The 25088-nt window shown below is 39.8% G+C and overlaps 1 protein-coding gene across 1 annotated transcript in view; it reads left to right on the top strand.

Annotated features, from left to right (window-relative positions):
• The first annotated feature begins 5678 nt into the window (after positions 1 to 5678).
• Positions 5679 to 25088, top strand: part of LOC143295959 (ribosome quality control complex subunit NEMF-like) — a 39183-nt gene continuing 19773 nt past the window's right edge. The window contains exons 1-18 of the mRNA XM_076607667.1: positions 5679 to 5846; positions 6388 to 6456; positions 7667 to 7769; positions 8239 to 8364; positions 9168 to 9313; positions 9694 to 9761; positions 10994 to 11083; positions 11660 to 11733; positions 12674 to 12741; positions 13655 to 13730; positions 15094 to 15156; positions 15536 to 15613; positions 16621 to 16668; positions 18179 to 18339; positions 19275 to 19379; positions 20106 to 20169; positions 21180 to 21268; positions 22719 to 22822. Coding sequence (XP_076463782.1) covers positions 5791 to 5846; positions 6388 to 6456; positions 7667 to 7769; positions 8239 to 8364; positions 9168 to 9313; positions 9694 to 9761; positions 10994 to 11083; positions 11660 to 11733; positions 12674 to 12741; positions 13655 to 13730; positions 15094 to 15156; positions 15536 to 15613; positions 16621 to 16668; positions 18179 to 18339; positions 19275 to 19379; positions 20106 to 20169; positions 21180 to 21268; positions 22719 to 22822 — 1588 coding nt within the window. The 5' untranslated portion in view covers positions 5679 to 5790. The remainder of the gene's footprint in view (positions 5847 to 6387; positions 6457 to 7666; positions 7770 to 8238; positions 8365 to 9167; positions 9314 to 9693; positions 9762 to 10993; positions 11084 to 11659; positions 11734 to 12673; positions 12742 to 13654; positions 13731 to 15093; positions 15157 to 15535; positions 15614 to 16620; positions 16669 to 18178; positions 18340 to 19274; positions 19380 to 20105; positions 20170 to 21179; positions 21269 to 22718; positions 22823 to 25088) is intronic.

Here is a 25088-nt window from a genome sequence, read left to right as displayed (position 1 = left end):
CAGTTGGAGTTGCCAGTGCATTTGCTTAGTAGGACTGAGTAATAATAGTAACTTTTATCATTCCCGGTAACAAAACTGATGAATTTCAACTGACTTGCTGATACTTCAAGTTTTACCTGTTCAAGTAGATTTTTTTAACTTAAAGTGCCGGGTTAACATTGTTAGCTCTCTTCATGCGAACTGGTAGTGCATTCCAGTAAGGTGCAATTCTCACGGTTGCTGAAACAACTTGATCCGGCTTTTTCGAATATTAGTCCTTGACTGAAACCAACTGAATAGTTTGTTGGTGGCATTCCGCCTTGTCATGTCAGTGAAAGTTTTGATGTTGTTGTTGTTCATGTGTTTCAGTGCCAGTGGTTTTTGTTCAGTGTTCAGTGTTCTTTGTTTTCTGGTTTGTTTGTTTGTTTGCCGGTTTGTCAGTTTTGTTTTTTTGTTTTGTTTTTGTTTTATCAGTTAAGGTGTCTTGGTATAATTTATCAATACTGTTAAGTATTTCATAAGTTTGTATTAAATCGCCTCTACTGAATTCTACGATCGATGAAATTTTAAAGATAGCAAATCTCAGGTAATTTCAATCTTTCTTCAAGTTCATACGTTTTATCCTGCAATCCATTAACACCGACGGACCCCTGTTGCCCTTCTTTAAACTTTTTAACTGCAACAGATTTTTTAGTTGTTTTTATTTTTATTTTTTTTTTTTTTTATTGGGTACCGTAACATTCCCGTATTTAAGGTGTGGTATCGCTAGCGTCTTAAACAATCTAACAAAAGTGTCACAGTCACTGTCCACGGCTGTGAGAATGTTCTTTTTCAAACTCGAGTACGCTGTTTGTCTTTAAAATTACAAAATTAACGAGTCTATCAAATTTCAAATAGCCGTCAAATAACCAGCCGCCGTGACGAAGTGGTTACCGTCGCGGACTGACGGCTGGGAGGACGCGGGTTCGAATCCCAGCGGAGGTGCGGGTTTTTTCTGCCCTCGGGCTGGCTCCTACCCAGAGTTGAGTTTACTACGGGGCTTAAATGGGAAGACTGGGACACACTGAGCTGAGTGTCATCCACTTCACACGGAATCGTCTTTGGGTGTGCTGCTCTAATTTCCTGACCAACACTTCAAATGTGTGTCAAGTCTCCCGGCCGGCCTGGTTGACGCCGGGATATCATTATGACAACCAGAAGCGTAGAGTACAGCCTTGTCACGTTGTCCCCAACCTAAATGGACTTCCATAGGAGCACTCTTCATCATAGTCATCATCGTCATCCACCTCCTCTTCCATCATCATCAATAAAAAGAAAAAGTCCCAATTTATGTGGCCTTTCATGCCCTGCTCTCAGTTTCGATACCCCCTTCACTGCGGACACACTAGGGGTGAGTCTTGTCAAGGTCTTCAGTGTCACCGGGCGGATTCATAGGGGACTGTCGTTGGAGGGTCGTGGTGGCTGTCTCCGTTCTAGGGGAGACGCTCACTCTGTCTGGCTACGCGAGTAAGCATTATTCTCGTCAGTTGGGGGATTAGCAGGTGGTGTCATAAGTACGTTTAATCAGTACAGGCACTACCGAACCCACGAAGTGACTCAGCAGCAGTGCAGGTTCTCGGCCTCTGGTGTGTTGCCTTCTGGCGACCTAACATCGATGATTCTTTGTGGACTGCTGGCGCTTGGTGTAAGGGGGACTCGGAATGAGTGGCGTAGGAGTACTGCCACTGAAACGGTGGAATTGATGGGGCAGGAAAAAACAAAAAAAACAAACCAAAAAATAAAAACAAAGCAAAAAACAAAACAAAAGAAAAGAAAAGAAAAGAAAAAACAAAAAAAAAAAACAACAACAACAGCAACAACAAACAAACAACAACAAACAAAAAAACAAAACAAAAAAGGAAGAAAAAAGAAGAAAACTTGAAAAAGAAACATCAAACTCAACAACAACAACAACAACAACAACAAACAAAAAAAAAAAGGAAGAAAAAAGAAGAAAACTTGAAAAAGAAACATCTAACTCCCAAGTCTTTTTCTTCTGAACATTCACTTAAATTCTTCTCTCCATCAGTGAATCTCACAATATATTATGGGGGTTGTTCTTCCCTTCACACTTCAGTATTTGCATAAAAATGTAGATTCCAAGTGTTTGTCCATTCTGTTAGCTTATCTATATCTGTCTGTAATGTATCTTTATGGCTGCTCAGGTTATAAATTTCAATGTCATCCGCAAAGATTTTGCACTGGTATGGGCTGATAATCATGTTAGGTAGGTCATTAATGAATATTGTAAAGAGAATGGGGCCGAGTACGCTTCCTTGAGGGATACCGCTGAAAGCTGGTTTTTGATGAGGATGTACTCCCAACTCTAACACTCTGTGTTTTGATTTTCAGGAAATTTGACACCCATGTAAATACTCATCACCCTCACGGACTCTCTGTATTGCCGGGCAGATGAGCGTCTTAACCATTGGCTGCTACCTTACTCTTTAGCCGGTGCAAGCTCAGTAGCTGTGTTCACATATATACTGCACTGGTTGCAATTCTCATTCAGAGCTTCAGATTATACACCCTTCGATGTATAAAATGGCCAGGGCTGCTTTAACCCACCCTTGGTCCAGAGGGTGTAAAATGGCTTGGCGGGACTACCCTGGGACGGATGTAAAGCAGCCTGTGCCAGTTTCATATTAAAGTTTATTCTGGACAAGGTACATCAGTTCTGGCCTGCTGAGCCGGTTTCACCAGGTGGCGGATGTAGCCATGGTATGGCCTCCGTGTGCTGAACAGTGTACAGACTTCCACAACAACAGTTTCTGTCCGCAGATCATCAGAGACTGGAACGGCCTGCCTTTTGAAGTTGTCCAGTCACATACAATTGCCTACTTTGTCTCACCTTGGACGAAGCGAGGGTAACCGCCACCCGGCTTGGCTCAACAAATCCTGTCCTCTTCCGTTTTTCTTCATGCACAAACTGAACCCACACCCCCCCACCCCCAAAGTCACAGCAATACTCGATAATTGACCAACGGTCACTGACGTGACAACAACAACAATAACACGAATATCTGACTCAGTAGTCATTCCCATCTGACACTCCTGGGGATTTCGAAAAGCAAAAGGAAACAGTAAAGGTATCACGTGAAGTGTTCTTTGAAAGTAAATCTCTCTCTCTCTCTCTCTCTCTCTCTCTCTCAGTCCCCCCCCCCCCTCTCTCTCAAGGCTCTCCCCATTTGTGAAACAAACCTGGAACAAGTAATAAATAAATGAAAACACAATAAAACTAAATGCACACACACACACACACACACACACACACACACACACACACTTTTGGGGAAAATGATACCGAGTTGTAGGATGTTGAAGTTCCTCAGAAGAACATTCCGTACAGCTAGGAAGTGGGGGTGAAAGGGAAGGACTGCCACTAGAACTGCCACTAGACGGTTTTCAGTGTGTACTGTCACCTTGCGGTGAATCACGTACGGCCTCTCTGCAAGGAACCGTGCGGACATGTTCCCGGCAGAGCTTGTGTCAGGAGAGAACCAGGGTATTGCCGGGTAAGAAAGAACTTTAAGAATGATTATGTCTTTTCAGCCTGGGTCTCAAAGTCTTCGTGTTGTCACTGCGTATCTTCGTCAGTTTTAGGAATTACGTCCAGGGGATGCTGTTCGTTGTGGCATGTGGATGGCTGTATGCGTAAAATAGGTGTGAACATGATGCTAATCTGTATGTTTGTAAAAGACGCTCGTGGTGACTGAGGGTCTTGCTGTCAAGTTGGACAATGATGGTGGTATCCAAAACGAGACTGATGTCAAATGCAGCATTATTCAGCCTAGTGTTAGTACTAACTTTGCGAGTCCGATGGTTTGGACGGATGTCACAGTGGAGTTTGTATTTGCTGTTGGGCAGGATGTGTTTATGAGCACACAATTAAGCCATCATCATCATTGTGGGCGAATGTTCGTATATACTAGAATGTGGAGTTTGTATTTGCTGTTGGGCAGGACTGATGTGTTTATGAGAACACAATTAAGCCATCATCATTGTGGGCGAATGCTCGTATATACAGGAGAAGCAATCATAGTGAACTGAGACATGTCTTTCCGAGTTACCGCAAAGGAGAATTCATCCAGCAGTTGCAAGGCACGGTGTGGTTGGTATCAGTCTTTGACTGAGGTAGGGCCGTCTCATCTCAGTGAAGGGCTTGCAAAACAGAGTCAAGGAAACCAGTGAGATGAGGACTGAAGGGATTGCACAGGCATGACAATTAAATGGGGCGTCCTTGTGTGTTGATCTCAGTTGTAAGGAGGAAGGTGGCAGAATGGTTAACTGAGACGCTCAGCTGCCAATGCATTGAGTCCGTGAGGTACGTGTGGGTTCGAATCCCGCTCTCGCCCTTTCTCCCAAGTTTGCTTGGAAAATGAAACTGAGCGTCTAGTCTTTCGGATGAGACGATAAACCGAGGTCCCGTCAGGGCCCGGTGTGCAGCACGCACTTGGCGCTCTGAAAAAGAACCAGCTGTGTATATTGGACAGGAGATAGAAGACTGTTTTCTTGGTTCTGATAATGGTGTTCAACGCTGTCTGAAGGAGAAGGCCATCAGTCGTGGCATCGGCTTTGATTGTTTTGCGGACAAGGGTATTGTCAGCTTTGGTGGACGGCGGCTCTGGGGATGGCAGAGAGAGAGAGAGAGAGAGAGACTGTGTTTCCCTGACCCGAGATAGTTGTCACGTGCTGCGTCACACTCATCAAACTAACTTCCGCCAAGGGTTCACTGCCGGAGTTGTCAGTCGTAGTCATTTTCAAAGTGAATTCTTGAGTTTTTCTCTGTTTGTGGAACCAGTTGTATTTTTTTCAGTTTTCATTTATAGAGGAAAAAAAGAAAAGATATGGTCAGTATGTCTCAGTCAGCCTCAGTAATACGGACTTATTTCAGTGTTGGCATTAAATTTTATGTGCAGTTAAAGCCAATACTGAAATAAGCCCGTATTACTGAGGCTGATTGAGACATTAGTAATTCCGGCTCAACATTTTCAACTGAGATGGCCACTAAGTTCCCTCAAGTTGTTACTCGACCACCGCTCCCCCCCACCCCCCGGACCCCGCAACCCCCCGCCCCCCTCCACTTTCCAGCCCTCTTCCCAATATGCCAACCCTTGATCAATAAAGGACACTTGGCCTCGGTTAAGTCTGGACTGCTGCACATGGCGAAAGAACCCTCTCGCCGGTAACAAAAATGGTGCCCAATATGGGACAACCGGCACGTGACGATTTGACTGAAACATATCACTCGTCCTCAAATCGGGCGACCGGCAAAACTGCAGAAAAATCTACTGTTGTCAATTGTATTCATGTTGAAGCATTTCGTCGTTGCAAAAACAATTAAGTGCAAATCTGCTGTCTTTGGAGAGGCCGGGCGTTGATGACACATAATTACAAAAGTATACCTGTCACACACTGCATCTGTAGGTTTCAGTTGGCTATTGAAGACTGATGAAGTGGTTTGTGCTGTGTTTCAGTGGTTTGGGAGTTTCATGTAGTGTTTGTTTTATTTCAGACACCAAATTTGGATCAGAGTGCTTTCATGTGATTTTGATGTATGGTTTCATTTTGTTTGATGTACTTTGCCAAGTATCGATTGGTTCTGTTTGCTTTAGGTTGCTCCAGACAGTTTCGGTAAAACGACTTGCAAAGGCGAAAACGGAAGTAGTTGCAATCGTCGAAGACACGGACAGAAAAAAAAGAAGACTGGAATAGTGTGTGATACTGTTGTATGAGACTGACAGTCTTTCAAAACCATCTTAAAAGTGCACAATGAAGGGTCGTTTTAGTACCTTGGACATTGGAGTGATCGTCAAAGAGCTGAAAAGGTTTGATGAAAATTTATCTCGAAACAAAAACACAACAAACTGCCACGAGTCAATGACTGAATCGGTTCGTGGCCGTGGCCCAGCGCTTGATGATTATTAAGAAAGAAAGAACTCTTTGCTAATAACCACAATGATGTAGTACCAAAACCAATAATGCTGTGAATCTTACTACACTTTTTAACAGGATATTCATATTTTCTTTCATAGTTACGGCTCACATGTGTCTTGAGTGATCATGTGTTTTGGTTGTCTCATTGTGTCAATCCCCCCAAAATATGAGATAACCGAAAAATTAATCAGTTTTTTTTTGTAGAATGTTTGTTCTAATCCATTGAATTTGCTGAAGCCATTATTTAGACGTAGGATGTTTGTTCTAATTCATTGAATTTGCTAAAGCCATTATTTAGACAGGGAAGATGACTGACCTGATGTATATGTGTGTGTGTGTGTGTGTGTGTGTGTGTGTGTGTAAATTATGCATACATGTACCTGATCTGATTTCTTTGTCTTTTGGCTAAGTATTTCCAGTCTTTGATTTCAGGTTGTTGGGAATGCGAGTTGTCAATGTTTATGACATTGACAATAAAACATATCTGATCAGGATAGCAAGGTGAGTTAACCCTGAAATGTTTTCTTGATTAGTTAAAATGATATTTGTGACAACATTTACTTTTAGGTACTGTTAAGAATTAAGTTGTGTTGTGTGGAAAATTTAACTTTTGTCAGCCACCACACCAGCATAATTCCATTCCATGAGGTTGTATTTGATATCCAGACGAAGGTTTGGTCAAGGGCTTTAGATTTAAAGTACATGTACCTTGGGAATATAAACTATCAATATTATAATAAGTGATTTCTCTCTCTCTCTCTGTATTATTATATATATATATATCTCTCTGTATATATATATATATATATATATATATATATATATATATGTATAATGCATTATATATCAATGTATATATCTCAATAAAAGTTATCCTAAAAGTTGAGTTGTGAAACACAAGACAACACAGTTTCACATGACATTGGCTAAAATATACATGTAACTTAAAGACTAAGTGACATAAAAATATGTAAATCGACACTGGTGACATCATAGTCTCAAATCACACAGGTGCAAATCACAGCAAAACAAAGCACATCACATTCACCATCGTCAAAACTAAACACCAAGGAACCAGGTATCACAAAATCACACCAAAATCGCCACAGATACATACAAATTAACAGAGCACATCTAGCAAAAAAAAAAAAAAAAAAAAAAAAAAAAAAAAAAATCACAGCAAGCATATGCAGATTGAAAACTTTCAGTGAGAAAAGTACAGTTTGAAAAGATATGTTTTGAGTGCTCTCTTGAATGTGGGTGCTGAGGTGTAACAGAGGTGTGATGTAGTGAATTCCATTGTTTAGGTGCAACAAAAGAAAAGGAACGTTCACCGTAAGTTTCAGTATAAATTTTGGAATAGATCGTGTGTACTTGTCTTTTGAAGAACAGAGTTGTCTGTACATGTGTAATTATGAGATACATGTTTGGAATTCCAGGGTCATTTCCTCAAATTCTTAATGAGCAATATATGAAATGATTTTGGATTGTTTTACAAGATATGTATTTATTATGTAAAAAAAATCCAAAAACAAACAAAAACATAAATACACACCTCACATTGCTTTGCAGTCAAAGAAGAGCCACTTGATTTTCTGTACATGTATACATGTATTGTTTTATTTTGATTCTGAAAACATAGGAGGTGATACTGCTTTGGACTGGTGAGAAGTACAGTGCCTTTTCAGTTTATGTATATGTTTATTTCCAGGCCTGATGAAAAAGCAGTTCTTTTGCTGGAGTCAGGCATTCGGCTTCACAGCACTGGCTTTGACTGGCCAAAGAACCCTGCCCCTTCAGGGTTTTCAATGAAGGTGTGTGGTAAAAAAAAAGTGAATTCAACCAACATCATTCTTCTGCCTGATATTAAAAAAAAAAAATCTTGTTTAATATAACTGCATCTCGAGTTAAAACTAAAAAAGATATTTTGGGGTACTGGTCAGTGGTAAACCTCTGTATGACATGTTTTGGTACTAAATGGTAAAACTGTGTGTATGTGTGCGCATGTATACATGTGTTTGCGTGTGTGTGTGAATCACCTTCTTATCAGTTATCTTTAGTCTCTAAGCCATGCGTGTGTCTGCAACACATGCATGTGTGGGTAAAGATGCATGCATGTTCTTGTCTGTGTATGTGCTTGCTTACATCTGTCTGTGTGATACTGATAGTGTTTACCAGGAACTAATTGACCTTCAGGATAAGAGCTTGATGTTCTGACCCATGGCTGTCTTATGCCCATCAGACAGGGAATTTAAAAAAGCATCTATATTTGTTTTGGAACAGATGCGAAAGCATTTGAAAGGCCGTCGCTTTGAAAAAATTGAGCAGCTTGGAGTAGACCGTATTGTGGACCTGCAGTTTGGATCTGGAGAGGCAGCCTATCACGTCATTTTGGAGCTGTACGATAGGGTAAGTCATTCAGTGATCTGTCAACTGTCTGGCATAATGATGTGCTGCTAAATATGATGTGCGTGTGGAGTGTGTGTATGTGAGAGTGTGTGCATGTGTGTGTGTGCATGTGTGTGTGTACGCGCACACGTGTGTGTGTGTGTTTGTGCGCTCATGTGTTTGTGTGTGTGTGTGTGTTTGTGTGAAAGAGAGATAGAGTTTGTGATAGCAGACTGAATCAACCACAACACTAAGTTGTTTGCATACTCATTCATGTGTTTTTTTTTTTTTTTTTTTTTTTTTCTCTTTCTCTCTCTCCTCACCCACAGTCAGCTGATTACTTGACTGCTTTTCTGCTTGCTGTCTGTCTCACTGATTAGACAGATCTTCATTCACCCTTTGTAATACTAGGATAATGTTTGCTTCTTGTTATTATCTTAGCAGGGAAATGTTTTCTCTGTATTGTCTTCACAGGGTAATGTTCGCTCCTCGTCTTCACAGGGTAATGATTGCTCCTTCTTATTGTCATTACACCAGGGTAATGTTTGTTCCTTATTATCTTCACAGGTTGATGTCTGCTCTTCCTTGATGTCTTTGTAGGATAATGTTTGCTCACTCCTTATTGTCTTCAAAGGGTAATTTTGCTCCTTTTCTTCACAGGGTAATGTTTGCTCCTCCTTATTGTCTTCATAGGGTAATGATACCTCCTTGTTGTCTTCATAGGGTAATGTTTGCTCCTACTTATTGTCTTCACAGGGTAATGTTTGCTCCTACTTATTGCCTTCCCTTCGGTAATGTTCGCTCCTTGTTTGTTGTCTTCACAGGGTAACATTGTGCTGACAGACTGGGAGTACACCATCCTGAACATTCTGCGACCAAGGACAGACAACAGCCAGGATGTGCGCTTTGCCGTGCGTGAGCAGTACCCTGTGACGGCAGCCAAGCACCATGAGGTCCCCACTGAAGAAAGGTGCTGCAGGCTTGTCAGTCAGTGTCGGGTGTTGGTAGGAGGTTGTAGATCTGGATAAAGTTGAGATCAAAACAAGGCTGGGTATTTTAGATATTATGCAGTAAACGAATAAAGAAGAGGATTTAGTTTTGATATTTGCATGCGCACAGGTAGATGAAAGTGCAAAAAGTACAAAGGAACATATCCTGTCTCTTCTTTTCCCTAGTTCCCCAACATAACTGTACCCATCCCCCTGGATACGTAGAAGTGTGTGAGTACACATGCATGCATGTTTGTGCATACTTATGATTGTGAGTGGCTTGTAAGTTGTAAAGTGATTTATGTCTGTGTAGGGGATCTTGTTGAATGATATATGACAAGTTTAGTGCTTTCTGTTGCAGGCTTCTACAGGTTCTTCAGTCAGCTAAAACTGGAGACTCACTGAGACGAACTCTGGTGCCCCATTTAGGTAAATGCTGACTGTTGTTTACGTGTGTTTAGCATATTAGGAATGGTTGTGTTTTGCTATTGATACATTGTGTTGTGTGTGTGTGTGTGTGTGTGTGTGTGTGTGTGTGTGTGTGTGTGTGTGAATTCACAAAATGCTTGGGGTGAGTTTCTGTCAAAGTCTTCATTGTGGACAGATTCTTGGGGCTGTTCTTAGAGGGACATGAAGGTGGTCTTCATTTTAGACTCACTCAGTCTTGTTCCAGTACCAAGTGATAATTGTCCTCAGAAGGGCTCTTAGGCTGTGATGTCCTGCATAACAGGCACCACACCATTCCAAAGTGACAGCAGCAGCGCAGGGCCTCCTCTGGCGTGTAGCCTCCTGGCACCCTAACGCTGATAGTTCCTTGTGTACTGCAGGCGCAGAGACTGTGGCAGATGAACCAGTGTGTGGCTGTGAACGGGGGATGCAAAATACACAGTATGGGAGTAATTTCGCTGAAATGATGCAGATGATGGGGCAGTAGCCAAAAACAAAAACAAAAACCAACAAAACAAAAATGCAGTGACATCTATGTACAAGAGCTTAGTTCAGTTCAGCAGCCAAAAACAAAAACAAACCAACAAAAAAAAGAAAAAAAGCAACAAAAATGCAGTGACATCTGTGTGCAAGAGCTTAGTTCAGTTCAGTTAGTTACTCAAGGAGGCAAGAGCTTAGTTCTGTGAGATAGGAAGAGAAAGGCTCAAGGAGTGAGCATGCCTTTGTACTGGCTTGAAAATGTGGAGCTATAGCCAAGTGGTAATGTGCCCGACTTGGAAGCGAGTGTCCATGGGTTCGGTATTTCCATATGCAGTGTGGGATTGTTATTCACCCTTGTCTGCATCTTGAGTAGTTGTCCGGACGCTAGTCATTCGGATGACACGATGATCAGCTGAGGTGTAGCTTGCACTTGACGTGTGTAAAAGAACCTATTTTGAGAAAAGGATTGTCCCTGGCAAAATTCAGTAGAAAGATGCACTTTGACAGTAGGACAAATATACTTGCAGACAGAAAAAAGGGGTGGTGCTGCATTGTGGTGACACTATCTCCCCTTTGAGAGCAGCCTAAATACCTTACAACAGACAAATCTGTTGTGACAAGAAGTAATGCAGCAAAATGCAACACAGTACAGTAGAATAGAATGCAATAGAATACAATGCAATACAATACAATACAATACAATACAATACAAAAGTTGTTGTTTTGTTTTGCAGATTATGGACCTGCAGTGCTCGACCACTGTCTCCTTGAAGCAGGATTCCCTGACAATGTTCAGATCGGCAAAGGCTTTAGCGTTGATAATGGTAAGCAGAAACAGTTGTTACTCATTTCATTCAGGTGTGTATTGCAAGGGGATATTTATCTTATTCAGTAACTAGTACAGTTTGTGGTGTGCACAGATGTGCTTTCCTCTCTGCTCTGTTCTTCTCCAGGACAGACATGTTCATAGGTAAATTTTACACATACTTTCACACACACACACATATCCATACACACAGACACAGACACACATCACACACATACAGACACACACACACACACACAAACACACACTATCTCTAAGGCAGATAGTTATTGTATTTTCAAAAGTGAATTTCACACACACACACACACACACACACACACACACACACACACAGTGTGCGTGCACACATACATGCACATGTGCATCTCCTGTAGGGCAGACGAGTTTTCAAAGAACTGTCAGAAGTGAATTTCACATATACTTTTTCACACACACACACGCACGCACGCACGCACACACACTCATATATATATTTTGATACTTACACTTTCACTCACACTTCCACACAACACTGATGCTGAGTGCTGACAAGAATTTTTTTATATTTTTATTTTTTACATGTGATTCTCACCAGATATGCAGAAACTGATGACAGCTATTCAGCTGGCTGAAACTCTGATGACGACGTTGCTTTCAAAACCTTGCAAGGTGAGAAACAAACCAAAAAAAAAAAAAAAAACCCCCCAAAAAAACAAAAACAAAAAAAACAATGAAATGCAGAGGGAGGTGGTGGGACAAGGGTGGACGAGAGGGCATGTGTTTGGGGACACTGAGGAAATCCCGTTTTTGTATTGGGTCAGTATTGACACAATTATTCATGAGCACTTTCTTCTTACTTCTTGCAAGTGGTTTTCAGTTTCAAGGTGTCGAAGCTTGCAGACTGATCAGTATTGATCTATATGCGCTACACCACATCCGTGTTACCAAAAAGAAAAAAAAAAGCAAGCCAAAAATCCAGATGCCTGACTTGCTCATAAACCCAATTCGCTGGTCAGGCTTCAGTGATGTTTGTTGCTATGTTTTTTTTAGGTCACTGAAACCAGGAAATGGTGTCATCAGTTTTGATAGATCAATGTAGCTGCCCTGATGGGTATTACATTACTTGAATCACTGTGAGTAATTATTTAAAATGGATGATGTTTGAATTTTAATATTGGGCACATTGGCCCACTAAGAGCTTGCAACCTTTCAGCATTCAGTAATGTGAGATAAACATCAGACAGAAGTAAGTCATAAACTGTCTAAGATAAGTTAACACCTGTCCAAGATATCACACTCCTTCATTTATGTAAAGCTGTGGGCAACAAGATTTGGGTGTTTTTTTTATTTACATCTATCATTTTACGGGTGCTCTCTCTCTCTCTCTGTGTGTGTGTGTGTGTGTGTGTGTGTGTGTGTGTGTGTGTGTGTGTGTGTGTGTGTGTTTGTGAAAGTGTTAGTGTATGTGTGTACATCACATATATGATATTAGAGTGTGTTTGTATGTGTTCATGTGTGTGTTTTACTTTGTGTGTGTGTGTGTGTGTGTGTGTGTGTGTGTGTGTATGTAAAAGATATCAAGTTCTGTTTTTTTTTGTCTGTCTGTCAGGGCTACATCATCCAGAAAGTGGACAAAAAACCCAACCCAAAGGAAGGAGAATCAGCTGAATTGGCAATGTAAGAGTGGATCTAAATCTCTGAATCAGAGATGTGTGTGTGTGTGTGTGTGTGTGTGTCTGGTTTGTTGGCACTTTGATTTGTCTCAGCACAAGATTCACAACAATATAAACATTATTATTAATATTACTTTTAATTACACATACTTAAATACTATTGTTGTTTTTCTGAAAAAAAGCTTTCAGCTTTCTGGATACACTGATTGCAGACAGCATGTCAAGTGTGAGATTCAGGCTATAAAGAACGGGTCTGACCCAGAGCTGTGTTTTTTGAGGATTCAGGTCATTGTGGGAAGCACCAGATGAAGGCATTTCTTGTTGATCGAGCCTTTCTTACACAAAAGTCTGTTACCTTCAGGCATTGGAAATGTTGATGTTTTTGACTTTTTACATTCATTATCGTTTGTTTCTCTTGTCAAATTGACAACTGCCCTTTTACAAAGTCCTTAGTAATTTTCTTTTGTGTACTTCTATTTATTTTAAATATTCATCATTCATTCCACCCCCCGTCTGTCCTGTTTCTCCCAACTCACCATACAGCTCTCCCTTCCTCTCCCACCTTTTTTTTCATTTTTAATTTCTTTATTTTTAGATAATAGCATTCAAATGTAAAAACCAATATTTTAACCTGATGTCTACAGTCACATATATGTGTAATGGCTTATGAAACAATATTCCTCCAAACGTTTTCTCAGGAGATGTCAGTGATCTTTTGTAGTTTGGTTTGGAAGGGGATGTGTCAGGACAAGGCTTTTTGGTTCTGGTGGATGTAAAGAAGGTTTGGGGTGGGGGATGCCATCTGAAGATTTGTCTGTTAAAATGTAACTAACGTTGGGGTTGATTTATTGATGGACCGACAGATTTATATATTCTTTTATTCGTTTACTTGATTATTTCATTTCTGTGCTTTTCAGATATGATGAATACCACCCATTCCTCTTCAAACAGATGGCCAGAAAACCAAATATTGAATTTGATATTTTTGATAAGGTAAGAGTGTTTCTTGTGATGCACTTACTCTAACGTATTTCTTAGTTTGTATAAACAGGCTGTCAAAACAGATTTTAAAAAAACCCAACAGATGACATTTTGAGTGTATTATATGGTGCATCTCAGTATTTCAGGTTCAGATATTTATTTATCAGATTTCATTAACTGCACTGACAGTTGCAGTTGCTGAATGGTAAAACCATTGGACTTTAGTTTTAGGGCCTTGTGTTAAATGCTGGCATTGGTGCCTGGTATCTTAAGGATGGATACCTGCTTTCTCCCTTGTATGTATACACTTGCAAAAGATCAAATACACACATTAAAGGCCTTGTAATCCATGTCGGTCAGTTATAGAAGCACAAACACTCAGCAAGCACACCTCCAAAAATGGAATATAGCTGCCTGTTTGGTGGGGTAAAAAAGTTACCAGTATATACGTAAAAGTGCAGGTCTACTTTCTCTTTTTTTTGCTTTCGTCTTTTGTAGATGGTTTGGTGTAAAAAAAGCAGATTTACCATCAGTTTCCCATCTTGAAATAAAATCTTGACTTTGACTGGTATATACATATAGGGGTTGCAGCCCATGAATGTTTGAAAAAAACAACCAGACATAAGAAGAAAGTTCACTGCAGTCACAAATCATGGACCATGATTGTTTTAAAAGTTGAACCTAAAATGCCATTTACAGTTCATTTTTCTCTGTCATTTCAGCTGTTCATTTGTCCTAAAACACAATTCCAGTGATGAGTGGTGGAAACAGTACAATTTTTGACTCACTTGCGTAAACAAAGTGAGTCTATGTTTTAACCCGGTGTTCGGTTGTCTGTGTGTGTGTGTGTGTGTGTGTGTCCATGTGTCTGTGTGTCTGTGTGTCCATGGTAAACTTTAACATTGACATTTTCTCTGCAAATACTTTGTCAGTTGACACCAAATTTGGCATAAAAATAGGAAAAATTCAGTTCTTTCCAGTCATCTTGTGTAAAACAATATTGCACCTCTGGGATGGGCACAAAAAAAAAAGAAAAAAAGAAGCCTAATTATATGCAGACTGCATTTACTGTTATATTTATATTTTTTGTTTCTCTAAACTTGGCACTTTGACCTCTTATTCTGACACAACAACAAGAGGAGTCATTATTATCATTTTTTGTTCAAACAGGAACTTCTTTTGCTAAGCATGGAATTTTTATTTATTTTGCAAGCGTTTTGGTGCAGATAGTAAAAAAGGGAAATTACTATTAATGCTAGGGGACTTAATTTATCACAAGTGAGTGTTGAAGGCCTTGCCTCTCTTGTTTTCTCTTTGTATTTGAGTCACAAATCCCCAGTTCACTGTTGAATTAACTATCTTTTGGATTTTGCAGGCTGTTGATGAGTTCTTCTCCAAGCTGGAAAGTCAGAAACTGGATGTGAAAGTCCTACAGCAGGTGAGGCATCTAATCAAAGCAGACTTTTCTTTTTACAGAGTAAATGCAAATGGCATTTTATTGCACACATGTACACAAACACACTAGGTCAAGTGCTTCACTGATAGATGTGATGGGATGAATGGATGTGATGAACAGTAATTTATTTATTTATTTATTATTTATTTATTTTTTTTCCAATAAAAAACAAATATTACTTACATCAGAATATCTATATTATCCTCATACGGTAATTCCAGAGTGCATGTTTGTGAGGCACATTTTGAAAGGTGAGCTTCGTTAGATAAGGGAAGGAAATGCTTTTGGTTAGATTTATATTTTTAGCAGTTGTTCTTACAGTTTTGCTGTTCAGTATTATTATTCTCTGTGTTGTTTCCAGGAAAAGGCTGCGTTGAAGAAGCTTGACAATGTGAAAAAAGATCATGAGCGACGTATCAATGAGCTTCAGAAAGTGCAGGTCTGTATTAAACATGAATATCGTTATTTTTTTGGTATTTCAGTTTTTGTAATTTAATTTGATTTTTATGTATCCATTATGAATGCATTTTTTTGCTGTTCTTTCGCAGTAACTGTTCATGATTATGTAATTGTTTTTTTTTCTTCTGTGTGTATGTGTGTGTGTGTGTGTGTGTGTGTGTGCGTGTGTGGTATGTGGTGTGTGTGTGTGTGTGTATGTGCGTTTTGTTGTTGTTGTTGTTGTTATGTGTGTTGATAGATATTTTGAACCTGCTTGTTGGTCAAACGTTGCCACCAGAATCTGAATGGGGTTAAAGCACCACTGGACACTTATTTCATAGACTCAGAGAAAAATTCTTAATTCTTGGCAAGCCTGACACTGCAACCCAGTCTGGGGAGAATCCAGGGAGAATATGTCACATTCACACAGTCACACATGTGCACAAGCGCCCTAAAGAAAAGCAACCACCTAAAATGATAATAATGATAATCATAAATGTATTTGCTTAATGATAAATTTTGTGCAGAAACAAATATGAAGTGCTTTTACTCTGAACTTTCAACATGCATGCGAAACACTTATTTATGTTGTGTATTTTTGAGTACCTTTCATTTCATGGAAATATTTTTAAATGTTTGGGACGGGGGTGGAAAAGTTAAGATATAAAAAACACACAAAAAAAAACCCCCTCAAAGGGCTAAAAGACAAAACTTAAATACACGTAGAAAAAAGTCTAGAGAAACCATGGATGAAAAAAGGGAAGCATTGTGAATGAAGAATCTGCACATTATTTCTGCTGTATTTCTGACTTCTTTTTTATTTCATTTTTCAACTTCATTTACTCTTAGTGGTAAAAGTGCACAAGCTTTCAAGTGTGAATATTTCCATGTTGTTCACAACTGTATGTTACACAGAACGTATCAGAACAATGATTGAAAGAAGAATGTATTGAATTGATTAACATTTAAAGATAATGGTTTCATGATTTTGAAAAAAAATATCTGCAGGACATGGACATTATGAGAGGGCAGCTGATTGAGATGAACCTGGAACTGGTGAGTTTTTTGCTGCTTTTATATATATATATATATATATCTATATTAATTTTTTGGTTGGTCTCAATCACATGCTAGTCATTGTGCACCTTTTCTTAACTTTCTTTTCTTTCTCTTAAAAAAACAGTGCTAAGTATGTGGCTCCCTTCATTGGTGGAAAAAGACAAACAAAAAGAATGAATAGAATAGATCTCTGCAAAAATGAATAATGAAAGAGGAAGTATGGGAAAAAAAGGAAAATAAAAACAAACAACATAAAGACAGGTCCATATATACATCCCATTTTTTGTGTTTTACTCCTACCGATGGATAGTAATTGCATGTGTTAACTGCTTGCACATGTCTGGGGTTTTTAATGCACTAATGTGTGGTGTACACTTCTCATTCACTCATCCCTCTCTCAAATGCCCCCTGTGAATGCATGCATATAACAAATATATATTTAATTACACATACTTAACCGTGACCCAACTAGTGTAGACTCCGGCAGGGGTCTGACATTCCTGTCCTGTGCAAACTACTATCCGTCTATGCGGAGAAAATGAAAGCAACTACAGCCGATAACCCCCCGGAAGTAGGTAACCTCCCCTTTGTCCCGCTAGCTAGCGTCCTCTTTTTCCGGCAACCATCTTGACACCTGTTCCTGTGCACTGCATACGGCTAAGTTTTTTCGTATTTTCATCTGTCTTTCGATTCTTTGGCGTCCTTGTTGTTTGTCTAATTATGTCTTCAAACAGGTCGCATGATTATGTAGCTCGATTGGGCGATCAGGCTAAAATTAAGGCGCGATCGCAATCGATTCGCGGACACTCTGGGCCCTCTACTTTGGGCTCTCTATATATAGACATCATGACAATGAATGTGTGTGCTCGGTATAAATGTGAGTGTGTGTGTTTGTGTGCATGTACGATATGAGGAACTGGGTTGAAAATACACAAAATATATGACTTGTTTTCTTTGTAGCTCAGAAAGTATGGAAAAAAAAAGAAGAAAAAAGAAGAGTTTTTAATCTATATATTTTATTTATTAATTACCTGTTTGTGGTGATTTTTTGTCAGACAGTGGATGTCGCTGTGAAATTTATTTATTTATTTATTTATTTCACATTGTGTGGGGTTGTTTTTTGGGTTTTTTTTGTACTTTGTTACATTTTGCTGAATTAATTTAAAAGGAAAAAAAGTCTATGTTCAGATGAGTTTATAATGCCCAGCAAGCACTTATATATAATATGTAATATATATGCATATATATATATGTGTGTGTGTGTGTGTGTGTGTGTGCGTAATATTACAACAAATTTGTTTGTCAAAATGTTTTGTTGTTGTTGCTCAAATGAGAATTAGAGGAAGAGACTTTTGAACTAGAGTGTCAAAACTGAGAATAGGTTGTGTGAAAATGCGATGACTAGAGAATGTGATGTGTACATAAAAAAAAAAAAAAAAAAAAAAAATTACATCGAAAACGAAACAAAAGAAGTGTTTGAAGCAAAAAGACTTGGTGGGTGATCTAGGTGGACAAGGCTATCCTGATCGTGCGGAGCGCACTGGCCAATCAGATTGACTGGACAGAGATCAGCCAGCTGGTGAAGGAAGCACAGGCCACGGGGGACCCAGTGGCCAAAACGATCGTCGCTCTCAAACTGGACACCAACCACATCACCATGCTGCTGCAGTGAGTTTGGGTTCAACCACTCCCAATGGTCTGGAATGTGTGACAGTAAAATGTGTACTCGCAGTCGCAGTGAAATTTTTGTGTGTCGTCACAGACTTTCGTATACAGATGCATGACCGTGCGCATGCACACACGCTCTCGCACACATGCCTTCACCATTGTTAGAAGCAGTATCATTGTGTGCTAGGGTGTCCAAACTATTGTATAGTGGATGAGTGGTCATCACTGTCATTGTTGAGCTGATGTGCTTCATATGGTTATTAAGTTGAGTGTTATATTTCTGATGTGTGCATCATTTTTTATTCTGTATACAAAATGTCAGAGAGGGCAGTCAGGGATGCAAAGGGGAAGTAACCTACTGCAGGAGGTTATCGGCTGTAGCTACTTTCGTTTTCTCCGCATAGGTGGGTAGTAGTTTGCATAGGACAGGAATCAGACCCCTCCCGGAGTCTGCACTAGTGGGTCACGGTAAGTATATTACTTAATGTAATTTTAGGAAGAAAATTTCCTTTTTATTCCATATACAAAATATGTACTTTTTATTTTCTTGTTGTTTGTTTTTTTATTTATCTTTATTTTGTCTATATATTACATTTTTGATATAATTTATTTACTCTTTGTTTTAGATTATTATATATTTGAAAAAAGAATCCTATTTTGGTATTCATACCACATCACTGAGCATAAAATGCATTATCTGAGTTAAGTTTATACAGTGGTAAGCATGTATTTATTATTTATCATGAATCAGTGTTCTTATTGAAACATTGGAGCATGATCAAACTTCTTATTGTGCTTTGCATGTGATGCCAGTGCTCTTTTACATGTCACCTTTTATCAGCAAACGTGCCAACAATTTCTCTTTTTGAGCTAAAGTATTCCTGTATAGTGTTCATTGAGCTGATGTCTTGCTTATCTGTAGCCTTTCACTTCAGGGACCCGTATGAAGGTGATTCCGACGATGAAGAAGAGTACGCACCTCTGAAACCAATGAAAGTTGACATTGATCTTGGCCTCAGTTCTTACGCCAATTCCAGAAAGTGAGTTTGTGTGTTAGGATGAGGCAGATGGAGGCTCTTACTGGGGGCTTGTAGCCTGGGGCAGCATAGCATGTTTTGTTTAACTTTGTTTTTTATGTAGCTGTTGAACTGCCGTAGAGAGCATGATGTTATGTGAACAGTTGTATTGTACAGTATTCTATTCCTTTATGTCACAACATAGTTCTCTTTGTGAAATTGGCGTCAGCGACAACAATTTTTGTTGCTGTGGGATCGTCGATGTGTGCCGATTGCATTCTTTACATGGGACCTAAGTTTATTGTAGCATCTGAATGACTAGCTCCCAGACCATTACTCATTCTAGTGGAGAAAATCCTGGTGTGTATGTTATGGAGCTGTTTGTGTTGTTGTTTTTTTTATACTGTTGGGTCCTTTGTCTGGTGTTTTTTCTGCTTTCTCACTTCTTGTCTTCTTCTCTTGCTCTTGCTGTTGTCTTTTGTTACTTTGTTGTGTCATGCCTGTCCATTTATCTGTTAGCTTGAAAAATCTTGTCTTTGAAATTGAGCTGGGATGGGGTGGGGGTTTGATGGGTGGGTGGGGGACGGGGGGGAGGGGGGGGGCATGAATGGGGGAGAGTGACGAGCCAGGAAAGGAAACATAGAGGGAGGACAATCTGGTGTGTTCATATATCATTATTGTTATTATTGATATTGTTGTTATTGTTCTAAATGAATGTAGTCAACTTGGATGCATTCTCTGTGGTGCCAGGTTCTTTGACAAGAAGAAACAGGCAGCGAAAAAGGAACAGAAGACGATGGAAGCCTCCAATAAGGTGAGCTGTGATCCAGCACACATTAAACATCATTATGTGTATGTGTGTGAGTGTGTGCTTGTGAAAAAATTTATATGTGTGTATATACTTGTATGTGTGTGAACATATTTATGTGTGTATGTGGAGGGTGGGTTGACTGCATGTCACCACAAGCATACAAATGAAATCCCACAAGCATGGAAGAGGAAACGAAATTCAAACTGAGGTCACCAAGCAAGGCATGAAAGGATACTGAGTCTGGAGCAGTATTTTTTCTATTTATTTGTTAATGATTCAAGATGGAAATGCTGCTGCCGCTGCTATGCAGGTCCATTTAGGTTGGGAACATGACAAGGTTATCTTTTACGCTCTCTTTCATTGTATATCCAGGCATCAGCTCGGCTTGAGAGGTACAGACATTTGCAGTGTTGGTCAGGGAATTTGAGCAACACTGCCAAGTGGATGATCCTCGACTGAATGGTCCTAGCCTTCCCTTTCGTGCTTATTGCATGTTCAGCTCAAGGTAGGAACAGACCATGGGTTGACCTACACCTCCCAGTAGTGGAGTGGTGGCATAGTGGTTACGCTTCAGCCTGGGAAGCAAGAGAATCTGATGGTGCAGTATCATATCCCACGCTAGCCAGAATTTCCTCCCCCTTTATTAGACCTTGATTGGTGGTCTTGATGCTTGTCATCTGGCTGAGATGATGAACCAAGGTCCTGTGCGCAGCATGCACTTAGCGCATGTGAAGGAACCCATGGCGACAGAACAAGAAAGTTGTCCCTGGCTAATTCTGTAACAAAATCCATTCTGATATACATGTGTGTCTGTGTGTGTGACTGAAGCCCAAGGAATGACACAGGAAACAAATTATGAGTACCTAAAGGCAGCTGTCAGATGGGTCTACCCATATGGGAAGCCTGTTGTGACTCTGTAAAACACTTAGAGCTTGGTCTTTGACCAAAGATAGGTGTTATGTAAGTATCAATGATGGCCAGTCCGCATCATTAATTGGAAACATATTTTGCAGGCCCTGAAGTCCGCAGAGAAGAAGACTAAGGAAACGCTGAAAGACATGGCCACTGTGGCCAGCATCAACAAGACCAGAAAGACTTACTGGTGTGTATGTGGTACTGTTTGTAATGTTGGTTATGCTCACAAATTCCAACTTCACTTCACTACACATACTTTACCGTGACCCACTAGTGCAGACTCTGGCAGGGAATCTGATTCCTGTCCTGTGCAAACTACTATCCGCCTATGCGGAGAAAACGAAAGTAGCTATGGCCGTTAACAAAAATTCATGCAGATTTTATGAGCTTTGAAATTTGCACCTGTATATTTGCGCACGCGAACACAGCACACATACACAAACACACACATGTGTGCACATGCATGGAAACACACATGTACATGCATAGCTGTTGACAGGGGGTGGCATTGTGTTGCAAAGAAGCACATGCTTAACATTCTTCTCAGTATGGTTATTTCATGATCTGCTGTGCTTGAAAATAATGGTGACCCTTTAAAGTTGACATATCTGATTCGAATCATAATGTTAAATGATACATTTTATTGATAATTAAAAAAAGGTATTCTGTGTATATTTCAACTCTTGGCTTTGTCTGTGGTACAAACTGAATGAAATAGTAATCATAATCATGATAATGTATGGACTAGGATCATTATACAAACCAGGATTTTTACTCCCTGTCCATAAGACCTTGAGTGATGGCCTTGGTGCTAGTATTTTGGATGAGATGATAAACCAAGGTTCTGATTACAGCATTTGTGTAATGGAAGTCATGTCTGACCTAATCCAGACGTAAATGAAGGCAAAAGACATGATAGCACATGTAAAAGAACCTGTGGCAACAAAAGGGTTGTCCTTAGAAAAATTCTGCAGAAAAATCTACTTTGATAGTAAAACAAACAGACCAGAAGACAGGAAAATAAAGAAAAAGGGTGGGGCTGCATTGTGGCAACACCTCTCCCCTGGGAGAACAGCCTGAATTTCATACAGAGAGATCTTTTGCTGCATTTGTTTTGTGATGAAAAATTGATACAACATAATGATACTACTACTACTTATGATTATAATGATAATAATAATAATAATAATAATAATGATAATAATGTGCATTTATTTATTTATTTATGTTCTGTGATTCTGTCTTTTAATTTTTTTAATCTTATTGCAAAGCAAGGTTTATTCTTTCAAAAGCAAAGAAATCACATTATTGACATTTTGACAAAGCCATGCATTGATCATGTGATATAGATCAGTTTTTACACTTTTATCAAACATTGTTCTGTTTTTTCAAGCACATTAACTCAAAAGATAGCACACCAGTACACACATTTGAGAGACAACAACCACAGCCATTTCTACATTATGATGATGTGTGTTAATATGTCGCTACTGTGTGGTTCAAAGCATGTGAAAGAAAAGCAAAATTTCCATTTAATTACACATACTTAACCTTGACCCACTAGTGCAGACTCCGGCAGGGGTCTGACATTCCTGCCCTGTGCAAACTACCCATTTTATTTTATAATGGATTTGCAGGTTTGAGAAGTTCCTGTGGTTCATCAGTTCAGAGAATTACCTGGTGATCGGAGGACGGGACCAGCAGCAGAACGAACTCCTTGTCAAGAGATACCTCAAACCAGGTAGGGGGAGTAATGATAATATTTTAATAATAATAATATTTTAATTTTATACAGTGCTTTAATACAAGCATAAGCAAGCTCTAAGCACTTTACAATCCAGAACCTAAAGTGAAACAAGAAAGCATATAAAAAGTAGTAGAAACATAAAACAGAATCATTAATATTATAAAAACACAATGCATAAAACTCACAAAGTAACATACTCTCAATACTACAACTGTTACACTCCAGCACACACACAAACACACACACACACACACACACACACACACACACACACATGATTAAATGACTGAGTTAACAGCAGTTTTCACTTAAAACACATACATGTGAGTAGTTTGCATTTGTCACAGCTAAATGATGTGTGTGTGTGTGTGTTTATGTATGTGTGTGTGTGTGTGTCCTGTGGAAGTTTTAACATTACCTTTTTAAAAAATTTTTTTACTTTTGTTGGGTGATAAACATGGTAAGTGGAACAGGAGTGGTTTTCAGAGGATGGTGCCGTCAGTGTATACTTACATACCTGTGTTTCCAGGGGACCTGTAGTGTTTACTGTTATATATGTGTTCTCCAGGGGAACTGTAGTGTGTATAAATGAATGATTTGGATACTTATAGTTATATAGCGCCTGTACTTGGTGGGAGACCAAGCTTTAAGTGCTTTACAAACACGGTGTCATTTGCACAACAGGCTGCCTACCTGGGTAGAGCTGACTGACAGCTGCCATGGGGCGCTCATCATTCGTTTCCTGTGTCATTCAATCAGGTTTCAGTCATGCACACATATGCACTTACACAGACATGTAGCATTTTAGGTGTATTTACCCTGTCATGTAGGCAACCATACTATGTTTTTGGGGGTGTGCATTCTGGGTATGTTCCTGTTTTCATATCTTACGAAATGCCGACATGGATTACAGGATCTTTAACATGTATATTTTATCTTCTGCATATGTTTTCACACAAAGGGGGTTCAGGCATTTGCAGGTTTGCATATATGCTGACCTGGGAGATCGGAAAAATCTCCGCCCATTACCCACCAGGCACCGTTACGGAGATTTGAACCCAGAACCCTCAGATTCTTTTTCTTCTTTTTCTGCGTTCGTGGGCTGCAACTCCCATGTTCACTCGCAGGTACATGAGTGGGCTTTTACGTGCATGACCGTTTCTACCCCACCATTTAGGCAGCCATACTCCATTTTCGGGGGTTCCCTCGGATTGAAAGTCCAAGGCTTTAACCACTCAGCTATTGTGCCCGTGTACTTGTGTTTTCCAGTGGACCTGTAGTGCACACTGTTACACTTGTGGTTTCCAGTGGATGTGTAGTGTGTACTGTTATACTTGTGTTTTCCAGTGGACCTGTAGTGCACACTGTTACACTTGTGGTTTCCAGTGGATGTGTAGTGTGTACTGTTATGCTTGTGTTTTCCAGGGGATGTGTAGTGTGTACTGTTATACTTGTGTTTTCCAGGGGATGTGTAGTGTGTACTGTTATACTTGTGTTTTCCAGGGGATGTGTAGTGTACACTGTTATACTTGTGGTTTCCAGGGGATTTGTAGTGTGTACTGTTATACTTGTGTTTTCCAGGGGATGTGTAGTGTACACTGTTATACTTGTGTTTTCCAGGGGATGTGTAGTGTGTACTGTTATACTTGTGGTTTCCAGGGGATTTGTAGTGTGTAATGTTATACTTGTATTTTCCAGGGGACCTGTAGTGTGTAATGTTATACTTGTTTTTTTCAGGGGACCTGTAGTGTGTAATGTTATACTTGTGGTTTCCAGGGGACCTGTAGTGTGTACTGTTATACTTGTGTTTTCCAGGGGATGTGTAGTGTGTACTGTTATACTTGTGGTTTCCAGGGGACCTGTAGTGTGTACTGTTATACTTGTGTTTTCCAGGGGATGTGTAGTGTGTACTGTTATACTTGTGGTTTCCAGGGGACCTGTAGTGTGTACTGTTATACTTGTGGTTTCCAGGGGACCTGTAGTGTGTAATGTTATACTTGTGGTTTCCAGGGGAACTGTAGTGTGTACTGTTATACTTGTGGTTTCCAGGGGAACTGTAGTGTGTAATGTTATACCTGTGGTTTTCAGGGGACCTGTAGTGTGTAATGTTATACTTGTATTTACCAGGGGACCTGTAGTGTGTACTGTTATACTTGTGGTTTCCAGGGGAACTGTAGTGTGTACTGTTATACTTGTATTTTCCAGGGGACCTGTAGTGTGTACTGTTATACTTGTATTTACCAGGGGACCTGTAGTGTGT

This window comes from Babylonia areolata, chromosome 21, assembly GCF_041734735.1.
Source record: "Babylonia areolata isolate BAREFJ2019XMU chromosome 21, ASM4173473v1, whole genome shotgun sequence".
NCBI lineage: Eukaryota > Metazoa > Mollusca > Gastropoda > Neogastropoda > Buccinidae > Babylonia > Babylonia areolata.
The sequence above is the reverse complement of the archived record's forward strand: the minus strand, read 5'-3'. Positions and strand labels throughout refer to the sequence as shown.